This window comes from Vicugna pacos, chromosome 18 (assembly GCF_048564905.1).
Source record: "Vicugna pacos chromosome 18, VicPac4, whole genome shotgun sequence".
In the NCBI taxonomy this organism is placed as follows: Eukaryota; Metazoa; Chordata; class Mammalia; order Artiodactyla; family Camelidae; genus Vicugna; species Vicugna pacos.
This window is the reverse complement of record NC_133004.1, coordinates 41,206,367-41,216,368: the sequence shown is the minus strand read 5'-3', so window position 1 is coordinate 41,216,368 and position 10,002 is coordinate 41,206,367. Positions and strand designations below refer to the sequence as shown.

The 10,002-nt window shown below is 61.4% G+C and overlaps 1 protein-coding gene across 6 annotated transcripts; it reads left to right on the top strand.

Annotated features, from left to right (window-relative positions):
* Positions 1-1,249: 1,249 nt before the first annotated feature.
* NYAP1 (neuronal tyrosine phosphorylated phosphoinositide-3-kinase adaptor 1) lies at positions 1,250-9,699 on the top strand. Of its 6 annotated transcripts, none has more exons than XM_072943209.1 (7): positions 1,250-1,402; positions 2,642-2,793; positions 4,283-4,638; positions 5,073-6,584; positions 7,465-7,683; positions 7,894-8,003; positions 8,504-8,798. In XM_072943209.1, the coding sequence occupies exons 2-7, from the start codon at positions 2,726-2,728 to the stop codon at positions 8,771-8,773; spliced, it is 2,535 nt and encodes an 844-aa protein (XP_072799310.1). In that variant the 5' UTR covers positions 1,250-1,402; positions 2,642-2,725; the 3' UTR covers positions 8,774-8,798. The 6 variants fall into 6 exon arrangements, with proteins under 6 accessions (XP_072799310.1, XP_072799308.1, XP_072799312.1 ...); XM_072943207.1 differs by having other exon boundaries at positions 1,981-2,793; XM_072943211.1 differs by having other exon boundaries at positions 1,251-1,402; positions 7,468-7,683; positions 8,504-9,699.
* The last annotated feature ends 303 nt before the right edge of the window (positions 9,700-10,002 follow it).

Here is a 10,002-nt window from a genome sequence, read left to right as displayed (position 1 = left end):
ATTTTTAACCACTCTTTAGGGTTAGGCAAAAACAAATGAAGCAAACCCCCTTGCCCCTAGTTTATTATTTCTTCTTTATCTCTTTGTTGAAATGTAGATGCACGCCTGACTCTCTCTCTTCACGGTAACAGTGGCTACTACCATCTTCAGATCCTGAGGCCTCCCAAGTGGTGAGGTCCAGGAAGCAGCCTCCCACACAACCCCCGCCACTCGCCCCAGACTCTCTCCCCTCTGGCAATATTCAGAACACAGCCCAGCTGCTCCGCCCCCAGATCCTCCTTCTTTCGGCGCTGACTCGCTACAAACTATTCAAACTTATCTTTGGATCCTCCCCTTCCCACCGACTCACTCAGACGCTCAACCTCAACTTGGACTCCTCCTTGTCTACGGGACATTGTTGGTCTCTGTGGAAATGTGTGTTGAACTAATAAATAAAAGTTTATTCACACTAAGGTGCAAATAGGAAAGGACTGTTATGTATTTTTATGTGTTACGTCTCCCAAGGGTATTTATAATAGCCTTTTAATGTATGGGGCCCTTTACGACTTATAAAGCTCTTTGCATTCATTATTTCGCCGAGTCAAAGGTTACTTGAGACCGCAGGGGCAGACAGGTAAGAGATTTTGAGCCTAGGCGGTGAAACAAGGTCTGAACGCCTGAGAGGCTGCAGGGATAGGCGACGAGCACCAAGCGAGCCAGCTCCTGCTCCCTCCGCGTACCTGGGGGGCGGCTGGAAGACGGGGCAGGGCCAAGGGAGCACGCCCCCTGCTGGACAAAGACGTGGATGGTCCGGCTCCCCACTCTGGGAGCCCCTCAGCCCGGAAATAGGCCCCCCCTGCCGGCCTCGCCGCCTCACTGCATCCCGGGCTCCGCAGCCGCAGCCTCGCCCCGGCCGGACGCGGGGTGCGCACCGGGGGAGCGCCTGGTGCACGGGGTACGCGCGTGGGTGCAGGCCCCGGGCCGCCGCTGGAGGGCGCCGCTGCGCGCCGCGTCCCGCTTCGCTCCGCCGGGGCCTTGGACATCGAACCCAGCACGGCCCGACCGGGCAAGGGCGAGGGAAGGCGAGCAGCGGACGCCCCAAAGCCGGGGCGGGCTGGCGCGGGGTCCCCCGCGCCCCACGACCTTTCTCCGAGTTCCCCCGCGGACACCGCTGGCCCCGTGCCCCAACCCCCCCCACCCCAGCCTAGCGGCGTAGCGCTGCGCGGCCGCTCCCGCTCCGTCCTTGGAGGGTGTGGAAGGGTGGGTTTGGGGCCGGGGGCGGGTCTGGGGGCGGACCCGGAGGCGGGGCTGTCTCTGCGGCAGGGCCCTGCTCGGCTCCCCCCGGTCTCTCTCTGTCTCTCCTCCTCCCTCCTCCTGCTCCGGGCGGAGCCCGGCATGGGGGGGCCGGCGCCCGGCAGGCCAGGTACGGTGATGTAGAAATTGGGGAGGCTTGGTGCGGGGAGGTGGGATGGGGGACAAGGGGTAGGGAGGATCGGCGGGGCGAGAGACGGAGAAACCCAGGATAGCAGGACAAGGGGAAGGGGAGGGGTGCCCGGGAACCTGGGGCTCTTGGATGGAGAAGGGGATGAAGCCGGCCAGGTTTGGAACAAACAGGGAAGGGAGAGGACGGCAGTGAGGAGGGGCGCCTAGGAGGAGAGGTGAGGCTGAAGGCGCAAAGGAGAGTGTTTGGGAGAAGGGAAACCAGAGCAGGTATGGAGGCCGACGCTCGGAAGGTAGCTAAGGGGCCAGACTGGAGACCCCGGGGTGGGCTGGAGGGGCGGGGACTGGGAGAGGGAAGCCAGGAGCCTCCCAGATCCTGGAGGAGGAAGGTGATTTGGGCCTTCAGCGAGGGAGGCGGAGACCATCGCTGAGGGGCCAGGGTGCCGGAACAGGGGTGGACCAGAGCCCGGGCCCAGGCAAAGGACTGGAGAAGGGGACGGCAGGGAATGGATGAGTGGTCTTGTAGGTGCCTGACTCAGAGTGCCCCCACCCTTTCTCCAGCAACCACGCCTTGCCCTCATGACACCCCCCAGCCTCAGGCCCCAAGAGGGGATAGGGAGTCTGACTGTCTCCCCCTTCCCCAGTGGGGTGCAGTGTAGGCGAGTAGGCCCCGGCATAACTCCTTGTCTATAGGTACGTCCAGTTCGGTGCAGTTGATCTGTGTGCGTCTGGAGGTCTGTGTGTGCTGTGGGTGTGTCAGGGTGTTTATGTCTGTGTGTCTGGCTGTTCCTAGGTTGTGTTTACCTATGCCACTCTGTGTGTCTGGTCCTCTGCTTGTAGATACGAATCTGTGGCCTGGTGGTTTGTGTGTCTGAATGTGTGTGTGTGTGGCTGTGGGGTTGCTGTGTGTTTGTGGGGACTGTATGGGGAATCAGGATGTATTTACAGAATGGGAGTCTGTGTGGATCTGATCTCTCAAGTGTGTGTATCCGTGGCTCTGAACACCTTTGTCAGGGTGTGTGACTGTGTATACACGTCCGTCTATGTCTGTCTGTCTGTGGGGCCTGGAGGCGGTATTGGGTTTTCTGTGCCTCCATCTGTTTTCCTCTCTCTGAGGACCCGAGTCACGTCTCTGCTCCTTTCTCTCTCTCATTCATTCCTGGCCCCCACCCACCCCACATCTTTCTTTTTTTCCTTTCCATTCCCCCCACCCCCCACCAAGTGGATCCGGGACCCAGGGAGGGCCGCCCCCCGGGCCTGGTGGTGCTGAGCAGGGCCCCTCAGCCCCCACCTCCTGCCCCACGACATGAACCTCCTCTACCGAAAAACCAAGCTGGAGTGGCGGCAGCACAAGGAAGAGGAGGCCAAAAGGAGGTAAGGCTGCAGTCCCTGATTGCCCCCTTGCCGGTCTCACCTCTGCCTCGCCCTGGCTGGGCCACATCCCTCTGCCCTTCCTGGGTCCAACAGCCTGGTCATCAGTCTGATCTGAGTCTGTGCTCAGTACAGAATTGCTGGAATTGCACACGCTCTGTCCCTGCCCAGCTTCTGGCTCCTGACTCTAGCCCCTGCCCTGGTCCCTTAGGGGGCTTCCAGCTCAGGGGCACCCTCTTGGCTCTTTCCCATCACCAGAGGCCCAAGTCACTCCTAACTGACTCACCTCTGGCCTGTGAGTTTCTCCTCTCTGTCAGTGTGGGGCTGACTCCTGGTTCCCCTGTCACCTGACCTTGGAAGCGGCAGGTCCTGCTGCCCTCATGGTCCAGGGATGGGATCATTTGAGGGGCCCCATTTGGCCCTCTCCCAATGACAGAGCTGTGTATGTGTGGTGGGGGCCATGCAGGCTGAGCCCTGCAGAAGAGCCAGGGCTGGTGACCCCTCCCTGCTTGCCCCCTCTCTTTGCCCTCCCAGGGACCAGGGGCCTGGCCTCTCCTGTCTTGCTCCCTTCTCTTCTTCACTCCCATTGATGGCACAGCCTCTTGGAGCCTGAGTCAGAGCCACCTCCCTGCTCCTTCTCCCTCCTCAAAACTGTGGAGTTTAATTCTTGTTGTTAATTAGATTAATCAGAGCTATCACTGCAGTGATCTCTCCCTAATGAAGGGTTAGTAGACAGGGCCTTAATGAGAGCCCACCCCACAGCAGCTCTCCCCTCTTCCCTGCCAGCTGCCCCCCTTCACTCACACAGATGCTCAGGGACAGTGAAAAGGAATGGGGGTAAGCCTTAGAGGGGGGAGGTGACAGAGAGCGGACAGCACCGAGGAAAAGGGAGAGAGAAAGAGAGACAGAGAGGGAGAGAATGGGAAAGAAAGAAAGAGAGGACAGGAGGAAAAAGAATCAGCCAGGAGAGGCTGCTCTGATGATGCGGCGGTCCAGCCCCGGTCTGGGAAGGGAGGCGCGGCATGGTGTGGGAGGGCAGGCCGCAGCAGCCAGACGAGAGGGGAGGCCAGAGGCCAGAGGCCAGGTGTGGGCCAGCATGAGAGTGACAAGGAGCAGGGCTGCGGTGCCAGATGCACATGCCAGGCTGGGCTGTGCTGCCTGGGTTTGCGTCTCTGTGTATGAAGCTGGCTACACGTGTGTGTGCCGGAGATGCCCAGGCTGGGATCGGCCAGCTCCAGGGATGCTCCCTTACACACAGGCTCACCCCTTCTCCCATCTCTGCCCTCAATTTCCTTGCCTTTTTTAAAGCCTATGGATACAGCCTGAAGCTTCTACCAGCACCCTGGTCCTTCAGGCTCCCCTGCAACCCCACCCTGAGCCCTCTTCATCCTCCCGAGGAGGCCACAGGGTTGCAAACCCCTCTTGGGGTGGAGGAGAGGGAGGCTTAGGCCAGAGGCCCGACCTCTGCTCCATCAGGGCCTTCTCTCCCCAGCTCCAGTAAGGAGGTGGCTCCCTCAGGCCCGGCAGGGCCCGGGGCTGGCCCAGGGCCCGGGGTCCGTGTGCGGGACATCGCCTCGCTGCGCCGCTCTCTCAGGATGGGCTTCATGACGATGCCCGCCTCCCAGGAGCATACCCCCCACCCCTGCCGCAGCGCCATGGCCCCACGCTCCCTCTCCTGCCACTCAGTGGGCAGCATGGACAGTGTGGGGGGTGGGCCTGGAGGGGGCGGGGGAGGCCTCACAGAGGACAGCGGCCCCCGAAGACCCCCGGCCAAGCCCCGGAGACACCCCAGCACCAAGCTGAGCATGGCGGGGTCGGGGGCAGAGACGCCCCCCAGCAAGAAAGCAGGTGAGATACCGGCACCCCTCCCCCGGGAAGCTGGGAGGATCCATTCCGGGCCAGGGGAGGCCTGCCGGGAGGGTTCATTCAGGGAAGATCCAAGGAAGTGGAAGGTTCCATTCTCAGGGGTGGGGGGGCTCCTTTTTTGGAAGGGCCTGAGATAAACCATTCAAGGGGAAGCTCCTTGAAAAGTTCATTCTTGGAAAAGGGGTGGCCTTGGAGGGCCTTGAGGGTGGGAGGGAACTTAGGGTGAGAGCTGCAGATTCTAGGCAGTTCATCAGAAGGACTGACAGCTGCAGGGAGGAAGAGAACCTACTGTGGCTGTAAGTTGAGGGATGTGGGGAAAATGAAGAGGCAGATAAGTCAAGAGGTCACAATGGGTCTCCCCATTTCCATCCCTGACTAAGAGCCTCGTTTCTTTTTCTCTTTCCCATCCTGCTCAGGCTCACAGAAGCCAACCCCAGAGGGCCGAGAGTCCAGCCGGAAGGTTCCTCCACAGAAGCCCAGGCGAAGCCCCAACACCCAGCTTTCTGTCTCCTTCGATGAGTCCTGTCCCCCAACACCCTCTCCTCGAGGGGGGAACCTGCCCCTTCAGCGCCTCAGTAGGGGGTCCTGCGTAGCTGGGGACCCTGAGGTGACGGCCCAGGAAGAAGAGCCTGTGTACATTGAGATGGTGGGGGATGTCTTCAGGGGAGGAGGGCGAAGTGGAGGGGGCCTGACCGGGCCCCCTCTTGGGGGTGGGGGCCCAACCCCTCCAGCTGGCGCCGACTCGGACTCAGAAGAGAGTGAGGCCATATATGAGGAGATGAAGTACCCGCTGCCTGAGGAGGCAGGGGAAGGCCGGGCCAATGGGGCCCCTCCATTGACGACAACCTCCATGCCACACCAGCCTCACGCCCTTCAGCCCCACACCCACCGCCGGCCAGCTTCAGCCCTTCCAAGCCGGAGGGATGGGACGCCCACCAAGACCACTCCTTGTGAAATCCCCCCGCCCTTCCCCAACCTCCTCCAGCACCGTCCTCCACTCCTGGCCTTCCCCCAAGCCAAGTCTGCTTCCCGAACCCCTGGCGATGGGGTCTCGAGGCTACCGGTCCTCTGCCACTCCAAGGAGCCAGCTGGCTCCACCCCAGCTCCCCAAGTGCCTGCCCGGGAGCGGGAGACGCCTCCCCCACCGCCACCGCCTCCCGCTGCCAACCTGCTGCTGCTGGGACCCTCGGGCCGAGCCCGGAGCCACTCGACACCGTTGCCACCCCAGGGCTCTGGCCAGCCCCGGGGGGAGCGGGAGCTCCCCAATTCCCACAGCATGATCTGCCCCAAGGCAGCAGGGGCGCCGGCAGCCCCTCCTGCCCCGGCTGCCTTGCTTCCCGGCCCCCCCAAGGACAAGGCTGTGTCTTACACCATGGTGTACTCAGCAGTCAAAGTGACCACGCACTCTGTCCTGCCAGCTGGTCCACCCCTGGGGGAGCCAAAGACGGAGAAAGAGATCTCAGTCCTCCATGGGATGCTGTGCACCAGCTCCAGGCCGCCGGTGCCCGGGAAATCCAGCCCCCACAGCGGGGCCATGGGTGCAGCAGCTGGGGTTCTCCACCATCGCGCCTGCCTGGCCTCCCCTCACAGCCTTCCGGACCCAACTGCAGGCCCCCTGACCCCCCTCTGGACCTACCCAGCTGCAGCAGCTGGGCTCAAGAGACCCCCTGCCTACGAGAGCCTTAAGGCTGGGGGGGTGCTGAATAAGGGCTGTGGAATGGGGGCTCCATCCCCCATGGTCAAGATCCAGCTTCAAGAGCAAGGGACCGATGGGGGGGCCTTTGCCAGCATCTCCTGTGCCCACGTCATCACCAGTGCAGGAACACCGGAGGAGGAAGAAGAGGAGATGGGTGCCACAACATTTGGGGCAGGCTGGGCTCTGCAGAGGAAGGTCCTGTATGGAGGGAGGAAGGCAAAAGAGCTGGACAGTGAGTGAGGAGGAGGGAACAGGGAGGGGAACCAGGGATGTCCATGATGATTTGGGGGAGGTGTTGAAAGGGTTATTTGGAAGCCATAGCCCATTGTCCTGAATTGGGAACTTTTCTAGGAGACCAGAGGGTTGGGGCATGTGGCAGACTGATGGGATGCAGTCCCCATGTGTGTGCTGGAGGGGCAGGAAGATCTGGGATTGGGAGGGTAGTAGAATCTGGCCCCAAGAGAAGCCTTCTCCTCCTGCCCTGTCCGGCTCTACTCCCTGCTCCTCCCTTCGCTGGGCTGCAGGGGTGTGTGTTTGTGAGTGTGCGCACACTAGGAGCTAAACACAGCTGCCTCCCAGCTGTTACCATGGCAACCCACCCAGACAGGAGGGAGAGGAGAGGGAGGCCCCTACCGTTGCTTAGCAACGCAATGCTCTGCCAGGCCTACTCTCTGAGATGAGCTTAGTTCACATGCAGCCCTTCCCCCGATACCCACCCCCCCCCTCAACTTCCCAGCTCAGGATTTGGGATTCTCCCTCTCCTGGGAAACAGTGCCCCAGGTCTCTGTGTCAAAGGATGTTCATTCTGGCCCTATCTAGGACTGGAGGGCTCTGAAGTTAAAGATGGGGTCAGGCAGACCCCTCTGAACAGGGAAAAGGGGTTGGTAGCAGTAAATGTCGATGATTCTCAGCCCAGGGGTGGTGCCAGGCCTGGAGTCCCTCCTGTGTGTATATGTGTTGGGGGAGGGTGAAGCAGGGGCCCTCCCTCCCCAGGTGTGACCTGCAACTGGGCAGTTACTTCTCCTGGCCCACCCAGGCCACTGTATGTGTAGCTGGGGGGACAGCAAGACCCTTCTCGCTATACAGGCTCTGAGCTCTCCTTGTCACCCCAGCAGAGGTTGAGGACGGTGCCCGGGCCTGGAATGGCAGTGCCGAGGGTCCCAGCAAGGTGGATCGTGAGGACAGAAGCCCTATGGCATCAGGGATCCCAGTGAGGAGCCAGGGGGCAGAGGGCCTGCTGGCCAGGATCCACCACGGAGCGGACCGAGGAGGGAGCCGCACGGCGCTGCCCATACCCTGCCAGACCTTCCCTGCCTGCCACCGCAACGGAGGTGACACTCTGCGAATACCAGCACACAGATAGGGCAGGCTGGGGGGAACCCCCCAGGGTCCGCGTCCTGGGCCTAACATCCTAATACCACATTTCCATCCCTTTCCTCCTCTGATGAGTCAGAGGGCAGCTGGGCAGTCTGTCCTCGGGAACCTGGGGGAGGGGAGCCTGGAGACCCCTTGCCCTCTCACACCTCATTCTTCTGCCTCAGACTTCACGGGAGGCTACCGCCTGGGGCGCTCCGCCTCCACCTCCGGAGTCCGGCAGGCCGCGCTCCACACCCCCCGGCCCTGCAGCCAGCCCAGGGATGCCCCGAGCCAGGTGAGGAAGGAGACGGGGTTGGGCTTTTTAATCTGTGAAGGAGCTGCAGGAAAAAGAAGGCCCGGGTGTGGAAAGAAAGGCAAGAGGTCAGGCTGGGGCCTGGCACAAACTAATAGGGACCGCTGGAGAGTGAGGGGGTAGGGGAGAGCCTGGGAAGAGGCTGCTTAAGACGCGCAGCCAGACAGGCCCGCCACCGGCTCTACGTGCGCCTGTGTGCGCTTAGAAAAAAGACACCCTCTTTGGATGGAAAAATGCATCCCACTAGGAAGACAATTTTCAAGACACCCTTTGCTCAGGGTGAGACAGGCCCCCCCTAGCACCACGGTGCAGGGAGAGAGGACAGAGGCCTGGGGGCAAGAGACGACTTGTTTCTGGGCGACGCATTGGTCTCGGCGGTGGGGACAGGGCCGGGTGACTCTGAGGTCCTTGACCCCCCCTTATTCCTTCCTCCGCCCCGCCCCCCGCCGCGTCGGGGCTGGCGGCGGGAGGAAGGGGCACAGACCCACCCTGCGCTGCCGCTGCCGCTGCCGCTGCCGCTGCCCCTGCCGCCCCCGCCGCCCCGCGAGCGCGACGGCAAGCTGCTGGAGGTGATCGAGCGCAAGCGCTGCGTGTGCAAGGAGATCAAGGCGCGCCACCGCCCCGACCGCGGCCTCTGCAAGCAGGAGAGCATGCCCATCCTCCCCAGCTGGCGGCGCGGGCCCGAGCCCCGCAAGTCCGGCACCCCGCCCTGCCGCCGGCAGCACACCGTCCTCTGGGACACTGCCATCTGAGGAGGGCGGGAGGCCGGGGCACCGGCCGGGGGGCGGGGCGGGGCGGGGCAGGGGTGACCGGCCCTCCCGGAAACTTGCCTTGAAAGAGGGACGCTTGAAGGACCAGGTGAGAGCGAGCCAGGGAGAACCCCTGCCCTGCACCCTAACCCCCGAGACGGGAGTCTGCCGGGCCCACCGGGCTTGGGGCGCCAAGCAGCACCCCCCAGGAATTTGGGGGAGGGTTTGCTCAAGGTTGGGAGTGAGGCCCTCGGCTGCTCTCCCCACTGAGCGAAGTAGAACCCTCCTCTGGAGAGGGCGAAGGCCAAGCTGGAGGTCAGCACGGGGGAGGAGGGAAGGGCTAGGGAGGAAGAAGGGGGGAGGGTCAGTGACGGACAGGGACTAGAGAGTGAGAGGTAGAGGGGCCCTTTTAGAAAGTGGGGGATGGGGGAGGTGGTATTTATTTTGTTATTTATTTTAGTCCGGAGGGCAATTCTGGGCCCTTCTGGCCTACTCCTGAACAGGGAGTGGGGAATCGCAGGCAAGTAAAGGGAATCAAGTTGGTACTCACTCTCCCCAATGCCTAAAGGCCCCACTATCCATGCCCCGCCTAAAGCTGGGGACTGGTCTGCAAGGCGGGGTGGAACAGGAGACCGGAGGGGCTCTGGTGAGCTGAGGGCCAGAGGACTCAATTGCAGTATTTACAAGGTGCCAGTATTTGGTAGTGAGCCTGGCCTGCTCTGAAACAGGCATCTTACTTAGCTGGCTGGGGAGGGTGAGGGACTAGCACCAGGGATGGGTGGGATGATGGGGAAGGAGGGAAATTTTAGCGGGTGGGGGGCGGGCAGGGTATTTATTTAAATTTAAAAAAACACACAGAAGAGATGTCAGGAACTTTTTTTTAAATTCCTTTCTTTTCAGAATAATATATTAAAAGACTAACGATCCTAGAACCGGCTTCTTCTATTTCAGTGTGCTCCGTCTTTCTTACACCTGTTTCATTTTCCCTCTCGCCCTGGCTTGGTGGGAGTTGGAGGTTGTGCAGGGAGGGTTACTATGGCAAGTGATGGGGAGAGGTGGAGTTGGAGGTAAGTCTTTGGGAATGCCACCATGCAGTCACCCAGCAAGCATTTACTGAGCATCTGATGTATGCACGGCCATGGCCGATGCAGAAGGAAGATTCAGACTGAAGCCTGTCCTCAATCAGCTTATAGTCTATTCAGGGAGATGAGATACCTGAGCCGACACTGGAC